The sequence below is a fragment of the Lathamus discolor genome, chromosome 5 (assembly GCF_037157495.1).
Source record: "Lathamus discolor isolate bLatDis1 chromosome 5, bLatDis1.hap1, whole genome shotgun sequence".
Taxonomy (NCBI): Eukaryota; Metazoa; Chordata; class Aves; order Psittaciformes; family Psittacidae; genus Lathamus; species Lathamus discolor.
In genome coordinates, this window is record NC_088888.1 from 52,464,012 (window position 1) to 52,489,842 (window position 25,831).

The 25,831-nt window shown below is 37.9% G+C and overlaps 2 protein-coding genes across 2 annotated transcripts in view; one reads left to right on the forward strand and one right to left on the reverse strand.

Moving 5' to 3' along the window:
- The window catches only part of AKAP7 (A-kinase anchoring protein 7), an 85,908-nt gene that overhangs the window by 39,354 nt on the left and 20,723 nt on the right, over nt 1-25,831 (reverse strand). Inside the window, 2 exon segments of the mRNA XM_065680865.1 lie at nt 9,964-10,108; nt 20,907-21,019. Coding sequence (XP_065536937.1) covers nt 9,964-10,108; nt 20,907-21,019 — 258 coding nt within the window.
- MSH5 (mutS homolog 5) lies at nt 14,075-16,504 on the forward strand. Its single transcript, XM_065679110.1, has one exon. It carries the CDS (start codon nt 14,075-14,077, stop codon nt 16,502-16,504), a length of 2,430 nt encoding a protein of 809 aa, XP_065535182.1.

Sequence of the window (25,831 nt, forward strand, 5' to 3'; positions counted from 1 at the left end):
TAACACTGGGAATTTTAAAGCACTAAGAGCTGTTTCTGAATAAGCCCATATGTGAATGCTCTTATTTTGGAATAAGAGCGCTTTGTTCCTGTTCAGCTTGACCCACTTTCCAAATGTATTTAATTAGGAACAGGTTTATGTGTAAGAAAGCCTTTTGTTTGTTCTCTTGATTAAAAAGCAGTGAAGTTCAGTATCTAGGGTTTTGGATTCAAAACAGCCTAAACAATTAAAAACAATAAAATAAACAAGCTATGGAAACAGTGCCTAGGTATTAAAATGCAGTTGTGACATTTTCACTGCTTCTTTAAATAAGTGATTTCAAAGGTAAAAGGTTTTTTAAAAAGTTTTCAGTCAGAAACTATTTTCACCTGTAATTCATAGGCTGTGGATGGTTAGTCAGAATTCTTTAAGACAATCTGCCCTTTGCAAAACACTAAGTTACAGCAGAAGGTTTTAAAAGTATGTGGCAATGGGTCAACGGTGGCATATCGGCACTTCAGAAATTGTGCTATTTACCTGAAGTAAACCTATGCAGTCTAGAGAAGACAAGAGGAGCTTACTCTTCCAGTACTCACAGCTGACTCAAATCCAGGTGAACAGAATCTGTGATGCCAACTCAAGCTGTCAAACTCAGTACTGTGCCAACCACATATACCCAGATACCTGCTCAGAATGCAAGTGGTGTGAATCCACACTCACTCGGAAAATACAGGGTAGGCAGGTTTAGAAATGCGAAAAATTGGAAGCTTAACTTCACGTGTCTGTATGTCTAGCAAGTGTAAGTATGTATGCCTGATTGACACAGGCCTGGTATCACTGCTTTGGCCACACAATCCTGACTTAGTGATGCTTGTGCAGAAATTAGTACATCACTAAACACTACAGCATCAGTCTAGAGATGTTTATTAAGCTTCATTAAGCATTGTCATCTCCATCTGATGCCAAATGCTCCTTGTTGGTTCCACAGCATAAGCAAGCTGGATACCTTACAATACAGTAATATCAGATAGTTTACATCATGAGTGGGCAACATGATTAATATAACAATGGAAAGATGAGGAATGTTCATGCAAGATGAAAGGCAGTGTAAAAAAGTTATTTCTTACACATTGTGCAGCTGTTTATTACTAGCTGTAAATGGCAAGTATTGCCTCTGTTCTGCCTACTGTGGCTCTATTCTAAAATACTTCCTCTGGTAAATTTTCAAGCTGCGGGGAAGGGGGATTAAGTGTGATGCTGGACTGTCCCCAACAGGATGGCTGACAAATAAGGGTCCACATGCAGACTCAGACATACTTCTCTAGGAAGAAATGGAAACTCTTCACTTATGTAACAAAGCAACATGTTTTGAATTCTGTGCTGCACCCTCCCAGAAAGTTCTCTGTAAACCATGAGTGACACCCTCCAACTGTTCGTACCCAAGAGATCTTCCTAACTCTCCTATAAACAGAGCAGGGGTTCAGATTTCTCTTCTGTCATTAAAGCTTAATTCAGATCATAAATGCTTGGTCTTCACTTGAAAAACAGAAGATCACATACTCTGTATTCAGAAGGTACTGTGATGGTCCTTTCTGATGTTCTTAAAAGAACAGATTAAAACTTCAAGTAATTTGGCAGGCTACTGTTAAGACAGTAATGCTATGTTTTAGCTTGTGGTTGATGTTATCTTACTCTTACATTCTACTGCTTCCATAAGAAACAGCCCATTGCTGCTTTCTAGAAAACAAGAAATAACACTATATGCCACATTAGTGATGCTTCTTCAAAATCTTTCGCATTTTACCTTGAAATTATTCCCTCTGAAAAGAAACCACTGTTACAAATATTAGGGGCTTCCAAAATAGTTTCATACAGTCCAGAGTAAGAAAACTACTAGAAATGAAATTATTCCATATTTCTATTTGTTGCTGAGTACTATCCTGAAAGAGAAATGTAGGTTGTGCTATTAAGCAAAGACCTTTTCCTCAACAACTACATTTTTATGTCAGTGTTTGTATTACCCCTTAAGTACAGATCTCCACTGATCTGCAGCCATGGCTTATTTTGGAATATCTCACAGGGATTAGGTAAGAAGCATAGCAGACTCCCTCTGTTTAGCCATGCTGGATAACCTGTTCAGATCCACTGTAACTATCAACAATTGAAAACTATACAATAAATACAGATAAACACAAGCAACAGCTTAGCTAGGAACATTTTAAGAATAAAAAGTAGTTATCTTTTACTGATCTATTCAATGAAAGATTACATATCTAATTTATTTCTCTCCTCCTAGGTGGTCTGTTTACTTTCTGCAATTAATATTAATTAATTAATTAACATATCTGGAAAATAGTGGTTTAAGTATTTTCAATGTATTTTTAATATATTAAATTTATGAATAAGTTAGTTGTTTGGACACCAAAGTCTACTTGGAGAAAAATGTCTTTAAAGCAGAAATACTTAACATACAAAAAAGCTGCCAGACATTATTAAATTGCATTTTATAGCATACAATGTTATGTTGTGAGAAATCAATTCTGCTTTTTTTATATACTCAACTAAATTTTCAGTCATGAATCACATTCTTATGTCAAATATGGTTTTGTGCTTTCCTGTCAGATTTATTTCATTAGTTTTATCCCACTGTCTGAACATATTTTGAAAGTAATTTGTGGGAAATCTTATTTTTACCCATTTTCAGCTACTGATAACAGCTCTGGCATGAAAACACATCACTGCTTCAAACACCTTTTTATTTAAAAATAAAAGACAAATATCCTTTTGAATAGAATTATATTACGGTATTTTTTAAAGAAAATTGCAAAAATTACTCTGTACAATAAAGCAAATACTACATACCTCATAATGACAGAATCATGAATCACAGAAAGTGATGAGAAGTTTTTACTTTCTTTCAGTACTGGGAGATGAATGATAGAATTCTAAACCTCAGGTTCCTGTTTTTGAAGCTCCCTGTCACTTTCTAATGAAAAGATCGCTACAAATTTGCCAATGTTAAAACTCAAACTCAAGGACATTAGAATTTGCCCTCAAAACAATGAAATATTATTCTGAAATTAAAATTTCCGCTTTCAAACCATATTTACATTGGTTATTTCCCTCTCAATCAGCTTGTTCTCCTTAACCACACACTGAATGTATAAATATAGCTTTTAAGTTATAACTGGCATTACAAAATTTATATTAAATGTAATCTCATTATGAAAAATACTATGCCAATGGTCAATTTTTCAGTATCAGAAAATTACCAAATACAGAAGAAACTACTCAGTGTAGTGATACAAGATACTAGATCGTAAAAGAACATCCCTCAAGTTTTAATGTAAGACTAGTGAAAAGAAATTAATTGCGGACCACTCTGTTATCAGTAGTGAATGTAAAATATTTAATGTGTGTAACAAACTACTGGAGCACCACTCTCTATTCACTGTCCCTAAAAATCCTGGCTTCTACATTAATACCTAAAGTGTCAGTTTTTGCTTGCCATATTGAAAAGAATCGTTTTTGTAAGTTATACCTCATGACTCTTCTAAGAAACAGTGTTTTAGGGAAAGACTTTTCTGATTAGCATGCATTACCTGTTGCTTTCTATGTAGGCAGAATTATTAAGCATACTGCATGCACAAAATTGCAGCAGCTGTGGATAAACTCAACACAAACAGTGAATTAATTAATAATTTTGAACATTAAGAGACAGCTCCTGGGAAGCCGCCCAAGACATTTTTATCCAAAAGCAGTACGACTGCTATATTATTAATTAAAATTTGGGAAAAGTGCCAAAGATATGCAAGAAACTAAAGAGCAGTTACAACCTAATAGAGTGGAGAAAGTAGAAGCTAGCCTACAAATAGACTATCAAGGAAAGAAGAACTAAGAAGTGAAAGAAAGAGATGTAAGGGCATTCTGAAATTACAGAAAAAGAAGAAAAACGGACATATAAAATCAAGGAATGATTAATTACTTTAGAAGTGAGTTACTGTCATGAATAAAATCAATCACATTTAGGTCAAAATATCTGTAGACAGAGAAGCAGAACCATATCTAAAGGAGACAAATGACAGTCCTTCTCTTCATTTAAGTCAGTGCCACTTTAAAAAGATTTCAGACAAACTGGGCAAACTTCGTATTGCAGACTGTATTTGAACTCTCTTCTTCCATGATGCTGAAGACAAAATATTACTGTATTTTTTGCTTGACACCATAAGTGTATTTTTAAAAAAAGAGCAAACCAAGGGCTTTTGATGATCTACCCAACTATCATTTGGTTTCCAATTCTTTCCAGTTTTCTATTTCTTCTCAGTTTTTACTTTGAATTCACAGGTAGATGTTATCATATCTATTTTCTGTTTCAGGTATAGATGACTCTTTTCTTCTGTTCTTCTTTCTTCCATAATTCTTTCTACTCTATGGGTATCCCCCAAACCTATTGCTGACAAACTTATCTTCAGTCTGGACAGCTCTTATACAAAGCACCACCAGGAGCATCTTTGTTTGTGACACGGGTGTTGAGCAGCTGCCTGGCTAACATCATAAAATGTAATGTGGAAGCATAAACTGCCCCATCAAATTCTAACTGAAGGTTATTAAAGTTTAAGTAACTGAGAAGTTACTTAAATTATTCAAATAGCCTACCAGCAGCAGTCTGCAAGAATAAATTTTGTTACAAACATGTTCCACTCATGACATTACTATCTACCAACTCTTTCTCTTTTAGTTGAACATTTGCATTTTTATATACATATATAAAAAAAATCAGCTAGCAAGCTAATTAATGAATATTAACAACTGTTCAAGTAGTGCATCTTAGACTCACATCTTGCCTGTGTGTGACACACTCTTTTTCAGATGGGATGAATGACTTTCTGTAGGTCTCCCATTTCAGGGAGACTGCAGAAGGTACCTTGATGACAAGGTCAGACTGGACCCAGAACCTGTACATACTAGCTGCACTAAAATGTAAATCAACCCAGTAGTGTTCTGTTACTTACAAAGGCATCTATTTGAGGCATTATTTGAGCAGCAAGGAACATTATCTTTTACTATATTATTGAACTTTTATCCAGATAAAATCAGTATTTGTAGTCTGGTATTTCAGTTTCCATGTTGCTACTGTAAGTTTGCAACAGTTAAGGGAAACTGTAACAGCACCTCAACCTTCAACTTGGCACATATTCCAGATAAAGGGGTTCTGGCTGTGCAGAAATTAAGACTAACCTGCTGGATGATTTCCACCAAGGAACAGACTTCTTGAAGTTTTTCTACCTCAGAGGTAGCAGAGGGGAAGTCTGATGAATAAACTTCTCACTAGCCACTCAGGAGAACCTTATCACAGTTTACAAGCTGAATACAACTTGCCATATCATAACTTTCTTTAATGTGTATTTAATCTTATTTTACGATACATTATTATAAACAAACTTTCTTAATACAAGTCTATTAAAATCTTCATGAATGGATTCTGAAAATATTTAACTGAGATACATAATGCTAAAGGTATATTTAACATAAGAAGATTTACATAATGCTCCCTTTGATGGTCAGAGGGTCTACTGAACATCTTTACCATGATTTAAAGCTCAACTCATTCCAGCATTCACTGGTCTTCCTTGGGATATAAGGTGACATACAAAATCTGCTATGAGGTGGGTGGTCTGAAGAAGGACACTTTGTTGGCTTACTATTTTGTCTGCTTTAAAGAATAAACTGAACTCCACTTTGAGAATGAAGCTTCCACATTATTGTCACTGTCACGTCAAATTTTAACTCCTGAATACATACCCTGTGTGGCTGGCATGCAGATGCAGGGAAATCTTCTAGTGCAGCTGTCTGTAGGCTCTGCTGAAGACAGTACATGCTGCTCTGTAATATACTGTTAAAGCCTGTTTACCTGCTGTGCGTATTGCTGCAGGTCAGCAGGTGCTTCACCTCTGCTTTTATTCATGCAAATCTCTTATGCTTCCCATAACTTTAAACATGATTTTAAAATGTGCAGCTACCAAGCTATGTATGATGCCACTTATTAGCAATTCTTTGTCATGTATCAATTTCTGTTTCTAACATTAGTTCTGATCTGTTTTGAGATATTTTCATCTTCTTAGATGCATAACACTCAAGTCTGGCCCAAATTCTAGCTAAAAAAAAAAAAAACCCAACTAAATACTGGTTTTGTATTTTCTATGCACTTCAAGGAAAAAAGATAACTGCTTGAGTACATGTACAGGTAGAAAGAACTAGAACTGGATATGGTGTTTTGTCTGTATTACTTCTCAAATTTCACTATTTCTGATGTATTAACAGAACTGCATTAACTCCCTCCTGTGTAAACTTTAATGTCCTGGCTACCTGTAGTTACTAAATTAAATTTTAAAATTAGTTTTTCAAAATTAATTAAAGTATAATTTCTTTCTAACTGAAATTGAAAAATAAGTAATTAAAACTTTGTTCCAATATAGCTATTCCCCTTCTCCTATTGGTGTTAGATAGATATATATTAGCATGCACAAATCCAGAAAATTAAATGCACATATTTGGGCAAGACGCACCTATGTCCATATAGGACTGAGGAAAGGGGTGTCCTGATGCCCCCCATGACAAGTGGAGATAATAAAACTACACTTTCTTAATGTGGTGTCCGTGAAGAACATCCATTTCAATCCTATGGCTAGAGAAAGTCAGATGTAGTACTTGTGTGAAAATAATTCTAAGGACAAATCTGTTAGGACTTTCAAAATGACAGTTCCCTTAACTTCTTTACACACTGTCATAGCACGATTGAGTTAAAGCCAAACAAGCATCTGATTCTTGCTTTGAATACCAGTTGATTGACTGCTGTTATAAACCATTTAATGGGGCTCATATTCAAAAGACAGCTGAAAGACTGACTGTCTGATTTTAGCATTCTGAGACGTCAGAAACAAGACAAGTTCAAGAATAAGGGCTTAAACAAATGTTTTGAAAAACACTGTCAGTATCTACCAAATACAGCACTAATCAGCTTTTATTTAAATGAGTTGTTTACCAAATTCCTTAATCAGATACATATTCCAAAATATATATATTTGTGAACAGTGGAGCCTCAATTTCACCTAAATGAAAAATTTCATACCACATTATATAATCTTGTAATTTCCCTTTCTTTAAACATTTGGATGCACATAACTAAGATTTGAATGTACAAACATGAACAGACGACATTAGTTATATACACAAATATAAACATGAGAGGTATAACAAGGTAATAAATATGATAATATACTTAGATAGATACATATAAATATATCTCATTTTGGTTTGGACTGGTCTGGATTTTGCAATAGTGTTGACACTAATTTAAACAAACATGCTACACTTTTTTTAACTCTGTACTGCTTTTGATTTGTTTTGTAACTGTCTACCTAACCTAAATAAAGGTGGCCCTAGGTGCAAACAAAAGCATGAACAGCAACTGGCATTTTCAAGTGCCTAAGGTGTTTAAAGTGCTGTATAAGTATCTAACCACAGGTCCTCAAAACAGTCCTCAAGACAAGTGAGCACTTCCACCAGCAATACTGCTGCACAGGAAAACAAGCCACCTCAAGGCAGAAACCAAATCATCACCAAAGCCCTACATGGAGACCTGGAAGCAGCACCAACTTTGTCTCCACAGTGGTGTTAGTTTTATAGCATTAAGAAAGAAATTATTCAGATCTTGAAAAATAGCTGAAAAAAAGCAGGTGAGGCACCAAGTTATAAATTGGTTACACAAAGTATAAGCAGGTATAACCTGCTTATTAATCAGGTATAATTTTTATGATAATGAAAAAAAAGCCCAAAACAATATGTGTTTAGGAAAAATGGAGTACAATGCATTATTCACATGTATTTCTGTCTTTGAAAGTTGGATCTTTCAATCAAAATTAGGTCAACAGGAAGAGGAGGTGCCTGAATTAGAATTTTCCTTTTATTTTATGATCACCTTTAAAGGTTTTGCAGAATTTGGGGATAGAGATAGTACCTTCAGAAAGTCTTCATATTCTTGAGATTTCTTATTCCTTAACAATGTATCTTCATAACAAACAGAAGTTTTCATCTTTTTTAGGTTTCTTAGTCCTTGAAGATGTACTTTCATAACGAATAGTTTTTATCTTTTTGAGATTCCTTATTAGTTAAGGATGAAGAGAGGTCCTTCCTTTAAAACTGTCCACACAAGTAAAAATTCCAGTGAAGATGTTTCTGCTTGGCTAGTTGGAGTGGCAACAGTCTTGGAAGATATCCCTGATGTTGCATGTTTTGTTCTTTCTGAGGCTATGATCATTCTTCGTAATGAATATTTTCATTACTAAGGCTAGCAATGAGTGGGAGTGGGAAGTTGGAGTGGGAAACATTAGATCCACAGAATAATTTGCTTGTTGGAATGATTTCTGGTCAATTTAATTTTTCTTTATATTTCTGGTTACTTTCAGAAATCTGGAAAATGTTGCAAGGTATACGAGAACAAATCTATCATAGCCTTTAAGTAAGCATTTTATTGTTGAGGGTCCTTGCAAAAGATTTTTTACATTTCTTTCCTATAATTAAAGGATTCATACAAGAACAGATGTTCTTTTTTTCTTAAGTAGGTCACAGTTAAGACTTCGCTTTATTAAGATTTATGAAGACTGCCCATACTCTTCTTGAGATGGAGCTATTGCTCATTGAAAACATACCACACACAGTTTTGCTCTATTTCTAGATTTCTATTTCTAAAGAAAAAAGACAAAGCTAAGTCTTCATATGAACTTTTTGTATGTATTTCAGTATCTCATTGTCTTCCAACACCATTACATTCAAACTTTGACATGACTGCAGAAAAAAATAATCCTCAAAACATAACACCCAAGCTGTACCAATATGAAGACTTCAAAATACAAACTGACCACCAAAGACCATGACCTGTTCCTGGCTATAAATCTTGTCTTTCAAGACTCACCTCTAACATGAAATATACAAAGAATGAGCCTAATTAGGACAGGTGAAAAAAGCAATTAATACAAAAACTTTTGTATTTTGCTGTATTGCTACTACTACATCTTCCCATGTTGTCTGATTTCTTAAAGATCTGCAGGTATAGGAGTGGCATTTGTAAAGATATTCCAAACACATTACGCAATATATTCCTAGATTTAAAGGGGCAACTGCATTTAAGGAAAAGTCCTCAACATTCTCTTATTATTCCACTTAGCATTTTAACTCATGTTCTTAATATGATTAATAGCAGCCCCAAGATCCACTATCAGTTAGCGGGAACTAACTATCACAGAGGCATTTATTGTACAAGCCATTCTGCCATAGTCTCTCAGTCCACAGACCTTCCATGTTTACCACCTGAAGTTTCAGCTATACACAACTTGTGGCAGAAATTAATATTAATCATAGGGGAGTGAGGCTTCTGTTCAAATAAAGCAGCAGGACACAACTGTGATTTCTAGCATTGCACTGATCTAGGCAAGGTGTCTGCACAATATTCAAAGTCCTGATGGGATGCTGAATGGGTCTTATGAGATCTGTTGTATCACTGAAAATCTCTCTGTACATGAATATAGTCCAAGTAAGGTCACATCTCTGCCAAGCCAGAGACATTTCACCTAGCTCTAATCATCTGTAATTATCTCATCTAATCCAACTTAGTCACACAGGCTGTCTTCATAGTCAACAGAGAGATGAGCAGCTCTGGAGAGCGATACATCTAACTTACCTTAAACACTCATTTTAGAATAAGAAATGGAAATGGATTCTGGGGATGGATAGCTGAACATAAACTTTAGCTGTCAGCAAGAAGCAGTGCAGAGTGCTCCTGGAGGGCCAGGGCTGAAGGACAGACTTCTGTCAGACTCTATGGGTATTATTACAAGAATTGCCTAACACAGACTTCAGAAAAAAATGGCTTTTCAGGCATACAACTTAGAGACATAATGATATAAGAAAAAATTAAGATGTACTTACCAAAAACAATAGAGGACTCACAGTAGTAGTAACCATTTGGTTGCTTTTTTTTCAACATTGAGCAAAGATCTAAGCGGTGCAGAATTTCATTTCCAAAATAATGGCTTTTAAAATCTTCATACAGGCTTGGGTCAATTTTTTTCACCTTTAAATAGCAACATAAAATTCAAGTAGGCAGTCTACTAGAAAACTGAATTTTCATATTTAATTCCTATAGTTTTCATTTTAACCAGAGGTATAGGTAGGATGGAGAACTACCTCAAGATGCAAAATAATACTGAGACAATAATGTGCCAAATCTTATGTTTAAGTACTGTCCACTGTAGAATTAATAATATGAAATAAAAGTGTTATTCTACCTCCTTTCCACCCCTCCCTCCTCAGTCCTGTAGGAAACAAATCAACATAAATGCTACAACTGCTTTGACTTCCAATGGCTTGCAACATTCTTCATGGAATATGTAACTGGAAATTATTCTTGCTGTTATCACTGGACATGCTACTAGAAGGAAGAATCTCAAATGCTTGTGAAGGCCATTTTTCTGGGTCTTTAAGATCACCAAGCAGGATAAATACAACCAAAATGTGATTGTATTTAACTTGCACTACAATTTATCTCGACAAATCTAAAAATATACAGTGATTTATAATATCAGTATAATTATGTAGTTTTGTATATATGAAGTGGAACATAATAACTATACTACTAAGCTGGTTTTGGTAAACCTAACTTCAGTATTTATTTTAAGAGTGTAGGACTACTTCTTTCATCATATTTTCATTAAAAATACATGATCTCTGTAGAACTTAAGTATTTTCTCCTTCAATCTACTTCACAGTAATGCTGTTTGCTTTTTAAAGACTTACTATATGCTATGGGATGTTAGGAGTGACCAGTGCCTCCAGCAGCTCCAGCCCAGGCTGTGTCAGACTACTGCACCCATCAACCCCATTTTACACAGGACCACCCCCTTTTACAGACAGTTCTGTCCACTCCTCATTTGTTCCTCCCCATCCCCTTCCCTTGTACATGCCCCATCCATTTCCAAGTACCCTGAACCCTCAGCTTTACATCCCCAACAGTTGCAAAGTCCTTTTTTGCCTGTGATTTACTGACAGTCCATCAGTGTGACTGATGAGGTTTGTTTCTTGGTTTTGTGTATTATGTTTGACAGGGTTTTGTCTTTCTGTTTATGGCTTCCCCTCACCCTTACTGTCTTATTTGACAAGGTCTGTAACCAGACAATCCTACAGAAATAAACATCCCCACACTCCACATGCTCTTATCAGTCCATGTGGCAGACCAGCTCTGGCTCTTGTTATTGCTTCCCTCATTGTATGTTGGTCAGGTTTGTGTCACTGTATATGCTGTTTAAGGTCTCCTCCTTTTCTTACTATCCCCTGCTGCACTTAAAAGGTCCTTTGCCAGGCACCCTAAAGGGTACAGACGCTGTCTCCTTCCTCATACCCTTACGCTATATCCATTTATCTGAACATCATCACACTCATGCATTTCTTGTGGTGCTTTATTTACAGTTACTCTTATGCAAGATAGGCTCAGTGTTGTTATGTCTACAGAGCTTCTACTTAGGTACAAAATTACTGACTTCAGAGGCACTTTGCTTGAGTAAGTAAGTACCTGCCTATTTGTTCCTCTACTTATTTAGAAAGTCTAATTTAGAGACTTTCGGTCCCCTTTAACAAATTAGACTTTTGGTCCCCTAAAGTCTAAGTTAGTGAAGGTCAGCAAAGTCTGTCCGTTTCTTTAATCTCTGAAACGGTGACATCTAGTGGTGGATGCTTTTCATTTCGGGTGCACAATCTCCATGTAAGTACACATTTATTCCATCCTCATTGTCATTATTTAAAATTTTATATTCTATGGCTAGATTAGTCCTTACGTACTCAACTTAGTCTGACATTAAATCATCATTCTTTGCCTTTTTTGGCTGATATTTATTTTAAATCCATTTATACATGCATTAGTAATAAAAAAGGCCTTTTCAGCCAGCAGAACACTTGTCAAAAATGTGAAGCCTTGAGTAGCATGGAACAAAATGAGGAAAATACCAAAATCACTCCAATAAAACAAAATACTATGTACAAGAGGTTGGGATATTGCTTGTCAAAAACTGGTAAGGTGTGAATCAAATGCTGAATGCTCAAGAACTGAGTTATACTTGTGATGTGCTACTGAAAGATATTTGGAAAAGCAGCCATGGCAAAACTGCTATTTTTAGTAACTCGGAGCAATTTCTGGAGCACTGTTTGTAATGAGATGTGAAAGGATGAAGCAATGCAGGTGCACAAGTAAGTCACGGTTCATTTCTTAATTGAAAGGGCCTGGCACAGTACAGATGAAAAGAGAGTTGCTGTTACCACATGGGAAAGCTATAGATGCTGATATGCCGTAGTTGGGGGAGGGTGAAAAACAAGAGTACTTGACAGGCCACTGTGAAGCTGGAAGGGAGGAAGAAGACACCTGCCTCTTGAGGAAATGTAGTGAATGGATGCCTTTAAAGGGACATGGCTATGTAGCATGAGCCTGGAAAGGCATTTTATGTGGAGCTCTTGCAAGACTGGCAGGGCATCAAGAAGACAGCCTTTGGTAGCCCTGCCTCGCTTGTCTACTCTCAGTCTGAGCCTCTTCTGTGTGCAGGTAGGTAGGTGCAGCCTGCTGTCCCTGGCCTGCAGTTAAACCCTCCAGCTGCATGGAGTGCTCATAGCTGCTGACAGCAGTTGGCCAGGCAGTGTTTTCCCCTTCATGGGACCTGGGGCAGGAAGGCTCAAGTGGCGACAGGCCTTACACAGCTGTAAAGCGAGACACCCAACATCCTCCTGCCAGCAGCTTCAGTTTCCACGTACCAGACGCCACAGCCAAAATTCCCAGCTTCAGCACCACACGTCCAGCTCTCTGAAGGCGAGGGCTGCACATGAAGATTCATTTAGAGTTGCTTGAAGTAGCTTGTTCAGTGAAGTACAGCAGCTGCGATGGCAGAAAAAGGAAAGCAGTGGCAGGGACAGACATCGGGTGCTGGCAGGCAATGCAGAGTCCAAGGGGGAGGGGATATGTGGTGTTCCTTGCTGTCAGCACGCTTGGGCTGCTCATGGGGCTTCTTCCAACCATCTCCTCTCCCTTCTGCACTCAGCACAGGGCTCCAAAGAGGCTGGGAAGAAGGTAGTGAGCTGCTCCCAGGGATGGGCAGGGGCTGGCAGGACGAGCTGAAGCGCAGACGAGTGGGCTGGGAGGCCGCAAGTGAGGCCGAGATTCCATTCCCCACATGACGGCAGGGGCTTGCTGCCACGGGCCCCGGCCGCGGCGGGGCGCCTGGGGGGCCTAGGGCAGCGCGGCAGGGCCGCGGGGGCGGGGTCAGCGCCACAGCGCGGAGCCCTCCTGACAGGGCCCTGAGCGCCGAGAGCCGGCCCGGAGCGGGAGGGGAAGGCGGGCAAGGTAAAGCCCGCTGGCCGCAAGGAGACGCAGCAGCCGAGTCGGGCAGCCCGGCTGTGGTGAGGAGGGTGAGCGGAGTGCGAAAGAAGTGGGTGGGGGTTGTAAGGGGGTTGCTGACTGCGATATGGATTCCATAGGGAAACCGTTCAGCATGGTTGATCCCTGCAGCTTGATCTATACAAGTTGCGAACTTGTACAGAAAATGGTACCGTGTGATGGTGCTGCATAAATCCTGGGGTAGGACCCTGAAAAACAGTTTCTGTGGGTGTATTATTGTGAGGAGCAGGGGTCAGCACACATGGGTGTCCTGTACCTCTGAGGGAGGATGATTTTGTACGTGGATGTACATGTACATTACTGTATTTATCGGTATTTAGGCATATATATACTTCGACAAATAATGGATAAAAAACCCCCAAACCAAACTGTAAAACTATTCCAGCATTGCTGGTAGTTAGCTCAGTTACACCTTGCTTGGAAGCAAGATGGCTTCCAAGTAGTTACTGGCTGCATTTTTGCACTCGAACAGGTAACATGTATCTTTAATTGCAGGTAGCATCTCAATTTCTCCAGGGAGAAAGAGTGCTAACCTGCTGTTGTCAATTAGTTACTTCTCAGGACTTTCTGGATGAGTTATGAATAAAAATGCCTTTTTCCAACAGAATGACTGCCACATCAGCCATGAACTGTGCCCTGTCACCACTGCCTAGGCCCGAACAAGAGGACCAAGAGTGCTGTGAGACACACATGTCCGTTATGTGGTATGCAGGGCAGCTTGCAATTACTTATTATGATACAGAAGATTGCTCAGTCTACTTCATGCCTGACATACCTGATAATGAAGACCTTAGGCTACTGCAAAAAGTAATTGGGGAAATTAATCCTCGGTGCATAGTGACCAGTGCAAAACAGGATCAGAATATTGCCAAGTTCCTGACCAACCTTACTGCTGGTGATACAGACATACGAAAACCAGAAATTGTCCTTTTTCCTAACATAGATTTTGGCCTAGAAGTCAGCAAGCAACGGATCCTATCTAGGCAATTTCCATTCATCCCATCTCATATGACTGCAACAGAGAAAATTCTCTACTTGTCCTCAGTCATCCCTTTTGAGAGCCCACTTATGATAAGAGCCCTAGGGGGACTTCTGAAGTTTCTAGACAGGAGAAGGGTTGGAGTTGAGCTTGAAGAAAGCTCTACTGCAGTTCCTATTCTGGCCTTTAAAAAGTTTGTGCTGTCAGAGATTGTGAATATGGACCAAGACACTTACAGTGTCCTGCAGATATTTAAAAGTGATATCCATCCTTCTGTGTATAAGCTGTCCAGTGGAGTAAAAGAAGGATTCAGTTTATATGGAATTTTAAACCGTTGCAGATGTAAGTGGGGAGGAAAACTGCTGAGGCTGTGGCTCACACGACCTACTCGGAACTTGACAGAGCTGAACAAACGGCTAGATGTTATCCACTTCTTCCTGCAGGCTCAGAATCATGAAACAGTCCTCGCTCTTCAAGGCTGCCTCAAGAATATTAAAAATGTGCCTCTTATTCTAAAAAGAATGACTCTTTCTCACACGAAAGTTACTGACTGGCAAGCACTCTATAAGACAGCTTGCAGTGCGGTGTGTCTTAGAAATACCTGTCGCTCTCTGCCCAGCACTATTGAACTCTTCCAGACTATTTCACATGTCTTCACTGATGATCTGCACTACATTGCTAGTCTAATCAGCAAAGTGGTGGACTTTGAAGGCAGCATCTCAGAGAGCCGCTTCACTGTTAAACCCAATGTGGACCCCACCATTGATGAGAAGAAACGAAAGCTGATGGGCCTGTCAGACTTCCTTACAGAAGTGGCACGAAAAGAACTGGAGGACTTGGACAACCATATTCCCTCCTGTTGTGTGATCTACATTCCCTTGATTGGGTTCCTTCTCTCCATTCCACGGCTACCAAGTATGGTGGATAAGAGTGACTTCGAAATTGAAGGCTTGGACTTCATGTTCTTGTCAGAGGATAAGCTGCACTACAGAAGTGCTAGGACTAAGGAGCTAGACAGCCTGCTGGGTGACCTGCACTGTGAGATCCGAGACCAGGAAACACTTATTATGCACCAGCTGCAGACAAAGATCCTGGAGAAGTCTGAAGTGCTTAACAGTGTGATTGAGTATACTGCACATCTGGATGTGCTTCTGGCCTTGGCACTGATGGCCCGGGAGAATGCCTACTGCCGGCCAAGCTTTACTCACCGCCATGGCTTCCACATCAAGGATGGAAGACATCCACTCATGGAACTATGTGCAAAGACCTTTGTGGCCAATCCTGTGAACAGTGGAGAGGCCACCAGACGCATAAAGATCATCACAGGGCCCAACTCATCTGGAAAGAGTGTCTACTTAAAGCAAGTAGGTCTTATAGTATTCATGGCTCTAATTGGCAGTTATGTCCCTGCAGCAGAGGCAGAGATTGGAGCAATTGATGGGATTTACACAAGAATCCACACTAGGGAATCAGTTTCTGTAGGGCTCTCCACTTTCATGATTGATCTTAACCAGGTTGCCAAGGCAGTTAACAATGCCACAGAGAGGTCCTTGGTACTTATTGATGAGTTTGGTAAAGGGACCAACACACTGGATGGCCTGTCCCTTCTGGCTGCTGTCCTGAAGTACTGGATCAGACAAGGAACGCAGTGTCCCCAGGTCTTTGTCTCCACTAATTTTCACAGTTTAATGCAGCTAGAACTCCTGCCTGACACACCTCTTCTGGAGTACCTGACCATGGAGACCCACCAGGATGGAGATGAGCTGATATTTTTCTATCAGATCAAACAGGGCATGTCCACTGTTAGTCATGCTGCCAACATTGCTGCATTAGCAGGAATGCCAGCCAAAATTATTGAAAGAGGAGTGGAAGTGTCGGAACTAATTCGCAATGGAAAAGCTATCAGACGTATTGATGATCCTTCAAAAGGTGATCGGATGAAAAAATGCAAGTCTGTTGTGGAAAAGTTTCTTTGCCTAGACCTTGATGATCCCCATGTGGACTTAGAAGAGTTCATGCGTAAAGAGGTGCTGCCTTCTGCAGCCTCAGTCATGTAACGAGTGTAGTGTGTGTAAAAGCACAGATTACATCACGTCTACCATGTTCAGTCAGAGAGTTTGGTAATCTAAAGAATGATCACTATGGCTAATGCCTCACACTACATTACTACATTGTAACATACTGTCTATAGTTATGTCCTTTAAAAAAAAAAAAACATAAACACCAACTACTGTAGTTACATATCTCTACAATATGGTGTATGATATGAAAGCAGGAAGACTGAAAGAAGAGAATTTAAGAACCTCTTCCAGCCATGGAGTCAACAAGTTTGTGCATTTTCTGCCCTTGCTAGATCTTCAGATTAAAATCTTCAGATTAAACTGTAGAAAAATCACAAAACACTTCTGCTGATCTCATAACACGGTGAAAGCAAAGTGTTTATTGTTTTGTACTGTGCCAAAGGGATCCTTTCAGCCATTTCCGGATCAGCATCTAAGATTCCAAATATGTGCCCCAGACTCCCATATCAGCAAGTAACAGTTGTCACAATACACTGACCTACAGGCTGATAAATGTAAATACAGAGGGATTTAATGAGCTCTGTAGCTCTTCTTATGCCAGCATTCCTGTTTAAAATGCCAGAGATCCCAGGAGTTACTGTAAAAATAATTCTGGGGGTAATAACCAGCAGGGACTGATAAAGGAGAAGTGTTTTGGTTATACTGAGAATCACTCTCTTCTCATGAGGTCCTATATGGTACAGCTATGTATCTATGTATATGGGTATAAATAAAAGCAAAATTACAAATCTAGGAAACTGAAACGTATACTAGAAATGTAATACAGAAATTCACATTTTATATTCTATTTTTGAGTATTGAGTAAAACTTAAAGGAGTAGTACCAGAGGGGAAGATTTCCCTTCACTTCTCTTGTCATCTTTACTGAACACAGTATTTGATGCATGCACATGCAACAAAAATTCATTAATAAATTAATGATGCAGGAGACATATTATCTAAGTACAACAGAAGTAACAGCCATTCCTGCAACGAGATAAGTGCCTGAGATTCCTTATCTAAATAAGACAGAAGAGACATGAGTTAGCTCATTGTCTGACTGCCAAAACTTGCTGTAACTTCTTACAGTATGGCTAATAAAAGACATCAGCAGATGTACTACATCTCTCTTCAGCTAGCCCTGATTTCAAGAAACCAAAAATAGTAACATCACATAAACGGAGAGAAAATTTACATGCAAAGAAAGTAATTACCTTCATAATTATCAGTATTAAACATCTGTCATGTCTACCTGAAAACAGCAACGATAAATATGACTGCACAGCAGAAAGATTTCAATTTGGAGACATTGCTTTCGGTTTGATTCAGTGTGGAATTTTCCCTCCTTCATGATGATGGAATTATTATTATTACTATTATTATTACTATTGCTATTATTATTGTTATTAAATAACTTGTTATCTATATATGAAACTAGGATAGTGGCAAAAATTTTACATAATTTACATTAAAAAATACAAGAATAAATAACTGAATCATGCAGTTATTGCTATTTCCAGTGCAATCATAATAATACTGTCTCCAAAACAGTACCTAGCACCCTATGATGTTACTGTTGAAGTGTATGGTAATAGTGAATCAGGCCATGTACAACACTTGTAAGTGTTGTAAATACAAATGGATTTTTCTCACTAATATATTCTCTTTTACTAATTATACATACAGCATTCTAAAGATACTGTACAGAAGAATGATACATTAAGTATTCATAAATTATATTTTTTGGTATTTTTTCTTGTCAACGACTGTATAGGCTAAGGATATGCTCCACAGTAATTAAGCAGATGCTATCAGAGTAATTTAACTGTCAGTCATCTTCTACTTATGAAATCCATTTCACAGTATCTGCAGTTCTGGCAGTACTAGGTATATCAAAGGATATCCAAAGGTCATACAGCATTTATCAAGTGTGCCTCACAACATGCCCTGAGGTAAACAGCAGTCTGGACGAATGAAAACCACAAGGGTTGTGACAAACCTGTGGCTACATAGCAGGCTAGGGAAAGAAGCAGGAACAGAAATGTTATCTTCAAGTGCAAAACTCCAGTTGCTTCTTTCATTGTATTTCATTAGGTTCTTTGAATAGAAGATGACACTAACTCGATTCTTACCATTCAAACCACTGGGGAAACAGCTGAACATGTACAAGTAAATTATATCCCTTTACCTCCTTCCACAAGGACACCTAGAAGCACACTGTATCTCCTTTTTTTGTGGAAGTTTCCAGTGGCACATTTGATCTCAGAATTGCCCAACTTAGCCTGAAGAATGAGCTGCTCCCACTTCTGAGTAGGTAAGTAAGTTCTTTAACCTGAGAAGCTGCAGGGAGTATAGTAACCCAGACAGCTCTTCTCTAAACCACTTTATTTCACATTCTTATCCTTTATTAATGGCTGTTTCCAAGTTTTTTGCATTTACCATTTTCAGCTTAATGTTGTGTCTTCAAAGTGGAAAGCTGATTTCTTAAGATATTTACTAATTTTAAATTCTCAAATTCTTTGCTTTGTAAATATCATTAACAGTTTGGGAAAGTTAAAATCTTTTCAGAATAGATGAATTTCAAAAACTCTTTTAGCAATATTAAGGTTTTAAAAACAGGTTATTTTTCTTTTCAAAGATAACTTTGGTGGGATTTAGATGCCATTATGAGGAGAACTGATTAATAGAGTATTGATACAAATAAGGACATATACATTTACATTTAAAAAAATATTAATATAGCTATAAAAAAGTAGCTGTGAACTATACTCAACTACTTTAAGTTCTATTTGCTCTTTCTTATGCTTTCTCATGTAATCTTCACCCACTCCCCCTTTCTTGTTTTTCATACTGTTGTATGATCTGAAAATGTAATTAGACATTATATTAAAACATATTACAAAATAGTTATTCCTTTTGTTTCATGCTCTTATTATTTTCTGTAAATGCATAAAACTATCTCACTAAATGCACAGATACAATAAAACAAAAGATAGCAAAGACCAATGCTTATGCCTGACAGTGGACTGACAAGAGAAAAATTTACAGATTTATTTATAGAAACATGGTATGTTTCTATACAGTGTATCTTTATAAAACCATAGCTGCTGCATTATCCAGCATTATGGAGGACTAAGGAAGATGATTTGGAATGACACTGACCTGGTTCTGTCAGCAGTAGTAAACATCAGAACACAGAAAGTATGCATCCTGACTAACAGCTCATGCAAGGTAGACAAATATAAACAAAACAAAAAAACAGCCCCCCAAAACCAACCAAGAAACAGAACAGGAAAACCCCCACCCTGGCTTTCTCAGATGTTTTAACCAAAGAGGTAAATTACTGAGCAGCCAATACTGTAGAAGAGCTGTGCATTTTTAAAATGAGTGTTAACAACTGTTAATACAAGCAAAAGCATATGTGAGCTTACAGATTTAGTAGCTATAATATACCACCTACAACTTGTGGAAAAGTCCTTATTTCTGTTTCAGAGCAGGTATGTGTGCTATTGAAGTTCCTCAGATCTCACCACCTTCTTTCAACTGATTTCACAGTACTAAATTAAAATGTGCACCTTCAGCATTTTTAGAGTTATTTCTTAGGAATTTTTTTAAGTATTTTTCTTTAATACTTAAAGAAAAAAAAAACCACCTCAAAATATTTACATTATGTACTTCAATTCTTACTTAATTTTATTTCCCTGGAAATTATTTTCCTGGTCAATGTTAAAGGATCACACTAAACATTATATATAATGTCAGAAAAAAAAAAAGAGGTATACCTTATGTTAAATAATACAGTATTTCTGTTAAATTAGTATGCAATAAAATCCTAGATACATTAGTATTGATCATATATATTTATCATCACAACCTACTTTAATGTATTTGTGTATTTAAAAAAAAAAAAGCTAATAAATAGGCAGGAGATAACTACCTGCAAGAGAGTATACAAGATGTGTTTTATCCCTACTCTGAAATTCACCAAACCATATTCAACAGACTGAACTGACAGTCTGCCTGTTATGCATAATACAAATTCCACTGTTTATTAGCTTATTTCCTCCAATACAGGAAGAAAACAAGAGTATCCGAACAAACTGTATACATATAACCTACACCTTCATAATAATTCTGTAATTTTGAAGAAGTACTTTCATCCTGTGGTCTTGTCTAACAAAAATAGAAAATAGTACCAAGAATATAAAGAGTGGTAAAGTACAGATGTATGATAAATGTACTGATTATTTTTTTCTTTAAAGCCCCAGTATTATAAAATCTTACCTCTTCAGCTGGTTACAAAGTAGGAAGTATGATGCTATTGCATAAGCAACTCCTTTGTTTGACTCCAAATTAAAACTTTCTAGATTGTTGCTGAGCTGTGTGAAATGTGAGCTCACCTGCTTACGTAGTGGTGTGGATTTTGACAACTTCATGAAGGTCAGATGTGGTTTAAAATCTCTTTCTTCTCCTGCCAAGATGCCCTTTTCTTGAAATATCTTCTTCATAGTCTCTGAGAGGAGAAAAAATGTAGAGGTACAAAGATGTTGCATGACAGAATGCTTAAAAATGTGCTTTCAACTGTAGTATGAGCCGCAGCCACTCCACATAGAAGAAACAAGATGATGAGTACTTTAAAAGGCAGAGAGATTTCTAGTTAACTTCAAATGTACATATTATTTCACATGGAAAATAGTCTTATATTTGCAGTTAATATAGGATATAATTTGGCTTTAATGAAATAATGGCAAGTAGAAAGCTGTCCATGCTGTCTGCTTTTGCTACCAAAATAGGAACATGAGAGAACTGTTCAGGAGGTACTCTCACTGGAAGCTTCAGAAACTTCAGGAAAACTCAAGAGTATCTAATAGAATTGTCTCTCTTCAAAAACACTATTCTGTGGCGAATTCTATTATGTGTATTTGGGTAACCTCTCACTCAGACCAAAGGAAATCTGAAACTGAAAGCTCGGAGTTCTTGCCCTGGATTTACATGGCAGAATTAGAGAACATACCAGGTATGCTGATGCTTTTTGTTTGCTGGGGGGGGGGGGGGGTGGGGGGTGGGGCTGTGTGTTATGCTTCACTGCTGCCTTCCAAGCTAATTTACTGTTTTGAATGTATACTTTTATCTGCCTACAGAAAAATCTTAAAACCCATTTTTTTACTTGCAAGTACAACTCCAATTTTCCAGCAGCTGTAGGTCTAGCTGACTCACACTATCCTTGAACTAAAATCAAAATACGGGAAAAAATCAATCCTATCACATGAATTTAATCAACCCTTACCATAACCATCTATTTGCATTTAACTGTGTTATTTATTTGGCTTGACAGTTCAACTGTAACAAAAAGATCTGGTGCTTTATTCTCCCAGCTGGAAGAAAATACATTACACTGCAACGTGAACAGCATAGCTGACTGAGTAAAAAAAAAAAAAAATTGGAAAGCTCAAGGAATGGGGATACAGCACATAAAGCTGGCTAGCATAAGTCTGCCAGCTCTGCTCCTGTAACATGTCATTCCAGAATCCTTACTCTTACCATTTTTTGTTTTTTATAGTAACTATTTAAGTGAGCTACTTTGACATCACACTTAAGAAGAGATTTTACAAGCTTATGCATTACTTTGCAACAGAAAAGTTCTAGAAGCAGCTCAGAATATTCATTTGGGACCTGGAGATCAAAATTCACTTCACCTTCTCTGCCGTGTATGATTTATAACCTTAGGCTCCATAGGCTATGCAAAAGTTGGAATTCTGAAAGCAGCCAAGGAAACCAAAGACCCAAATGCCATCTTTACACAGGCCCACTTGAAAATTCTCTTTTAACCTCACTCCCCACTTCGAAGATGCTGATGTATTTTACTAAAACGTATTAGCCCAACCTCTTATTCTAACTCACAGGACACCAAAAGGACAACCAGATTAAAACTAGTGAAGGATTTACACAATAGTAATAGAGGTCACGTTACCGTGGCAGATGCTGATAAACCTACCACAATGGTTGAGGTGGGAAGGGACCTCCGGAGGACATCTGGTCCAAACCCCCTGCTCACACAGGGCCACCTACAGCCAGCTGCCCAGGACTACGGATGGGTTTTGTGTATCTCCAAGGATGAAGATTCCACAATCTCCCTGGGCAACCTGTGCCAGTGCTTGGTCATTCTCACAGTAAAAATGTGTTTCTTAATGTTCAGAGGGACCTTCCTGTGCTTCAGTTTATGCCCATTCTCTCTTCCTACCCATTGCCCCAGGTACATATACATGTAGCATAACTGCTATATAGATCTATAGACCTATATACCTAAATCTACACACTACATACCTAGATGTGTAGGCCTACTATTTATCTATGGATACAGCTATATAGCTATCCACAAGTACAGCTTATCTACTATTATTTTAAATTGTGCCTGTGGGGAACATTTCTGAATTTAAACTGAAGCCCCATTAAGCTATTGTGCAGCTCTGCACACAAATGCTTCTAAACAACTTTATTAACGTATCAAAATAGAAGACTACAGATAAATGTTTGCTACTTCTTCAAACTGAGATACAGAAGTTCAAATTAAGTCATTTAGTTACAGTGTGCACATATTCCCATGCATCTAACAGCCTGCTTATCTTCTGATGTTGGTAAGCTACTAAAACCATACACTTATTTAAAACTGAAATTATCTGTAACAAAGCCATTTTCTGGTCCCTGTGTTTGGATTTCTGAACTGCATAATTTGGGGACTCATTGACTTTGATGTTGCAGCAAAGGATTAGTCTTACCAAAACCAGGTTTACGCTACCCTGTGATATTCTGGCTCAGTCTTGTGGATTGTAGTCTTTTTTTCTCCCTAAAAGATCAAATTCTTTCTGCCATTGTGTCTTATACCATGCAGTGCTTTATCTCCCAGTCTGCAATTAAGATTTCTGCTGGGGAAGATTTGCGCCTTTGAGAGTGTCCCCCTTACCCCAGTAAGAACTTAGTGCCAGACCAGTGGTTTGCCAATGTGCATCTGATCACAGGATTTAAAACCCAGGGTTCTCAATGGGGTAGACTGATTATATGGCACTGTAAACATGTGTTACAGGGGGACAGCAATCACATGGCCTGCATGTCTTAATTTTGTACTGAATAGCTTTGTTCAATGGCTGCTTCTATTTATCTTTCTAAATTAATCTCTTTTTTTTTTTCATACCTGGCAATTCCAATCAAGAAAAACAATAAAAAAAAAAAATGGCAGAGGAAAGAAAGCATGATTTCAGGGAGAGATTGCAGTTTTAGGTTTAATAGATTATGTGTGTCTATGTGCATGTGTCCACATACGTTCTCATAATGATCAGACTTCTCACACAGTTTTGTCATGGCATAGTTATCCTAAACATCACAGGCTCAAGAGATCAGCCACACTTGCTGGTACTATAAGTATCTCCAGTTTTGAAGTTTTTGACACTTGGGGAAAGTGTGACATTTTACTGGATAGGTGACTTGGAAACATAATTAGCACAATGTTTCCTTCTTCTAAGATAATGAAAACAGAAAGAAATCTGCATAGATGGGGGAAGAGAGTGGGGAGGGAGAGGAGAAACAAAGGGAAATGTTTTCCTGGCAGCACACGAAGGTTAAAAGATAATGCAATACTATTAACAGCTATGCAGCATTTTGAAGAAGTGGCCACAAGAAAGGTTTAAAATAAATGCGGGAGGAGGGATGGATGCTGTGGGCAAGAGAAAGTTCCAGATTTATGGGACAGCATGAAAGTGAATTTGAAGACTGAGCAAATACAGGAAGGTTAAAGTTTATAATAGGGATTGCCTGAACTGAAAGAAATTAGAGGCCAGTGACAAGTCATAGACAGACAATGCCCATGGGTGTTAACAAACAAGGATCTGCCATCTTTCCCCACTCATCATCATTACTAGCTAGACAGAAAAATCAAACAAGATCTGTGTTTTCCTTTATTAGTCTCAGGATGCACAATGTTTGCAACTTCAAGTATACCCTAGAAAAGTCTAAGGCTATTTTTACAAGCTCAATGACTTCCTGGAACAAATTTTTGGACAGCTTTCAGGCTGTCTTTCATGCAATCTGCAGTACTCTGCAATACCATTTTGTACCTTATTTTTATAATGTCAAAATTACTGAATGTCATCTGCCTCTCTTACACTGGATGCAGCTGAATCCATTATACAACTGTTTCCCCATAATTAGACTTGAAATGTGATACATGAAACTTACTCAGAACTACTACATACTGGAAAGGCTCAAAAATTCAACAGCTAGATTAATACAGAATGATTCATGGAAAAAATTGCACATTGAGCCATATTCTGCAATACAAAAGGCCATCTTCCTTTTCCAAGACTTCATGAGATATGGAAAACTGCAATGTGTGTACATTTTCTTCCAGTCTATTAATTTCTGCTTGTCACTAGGAAATGTTCCCTCAGTTAAAAAGTTTAGAATTTAGAAAAGGTATTCTGTCTCTTTACTGACAAATTTTTGACTTCACACTTGGAACACAAGAAAAGCCAAACATTGATAACTTATAATTGTAACTATCAAGTTAAGCTGTGTTAGATTTTTTAAGTTCTTAGTTTTAATTTAAGAGTATTCTGTTGGCTGACAGCAGAAGTTTGGGGTTTACAAAGAAGGTCTTCTGGTCAACCTTTCTTTCCTAATAGCACTGAGAATAATGCTGATGCTAATATTTAGCACGACCTCAACTATATGTCACCAGAGCTGACCACCCCAAATTAAAGAAGTATATCCTAGATATCATGTTATGCTTGAAATATACAGTATATATTCAAATATATAATATACAATCAAAGGCTGCATCAAGCACCAAACTCTCTGCCATGATCTAGCTGAAGATGTTCCTGCTTATTGCAGGGGAGTTGGACTGGAGGTCCTTTGAAGGTCCCTTCCAACCCAACTATTTCTACGATCCTACCATTAAGACCATTATGAAGGATAGGATCAGCATGGGGAATGGGCTGCTGCCTGGCAAAAACTACTGACTCCTGAGCACCTCAGCAATCCCCAGTCTCTGATGAGAAGAAAAAAAAAAAAGGTGGCTAAACCAGGGTCAGGCACTACCTCCTGTGCTGGTGATTTTTATCCACAGGATGTAAGAAAAGGAAAGGCCTGGTTTCTCATCTCTTCATCTGAAAAGTGGATCTTTTTTCTCCCCCTCAGTTCTAGCAGTTCTCTAGTTGTTAGCTTTACTGTGCCAAAGCAACATCAAAGTAATAGCTTTTTACTGTGCCAAAAGGTAAAACAGAACCAAGCCAATTTCCTGATGATTCTTCCACTGCTATTTGGTTCTTTA

Coding starts and splice junctions, on each gene's coding strand:
- MSH5 (XM_065679110.1), top strand. CDS start 14,075: ATGACTGCCACATCAGCCATGAACTGTGCCCTGTCACCACTGCCTAGG.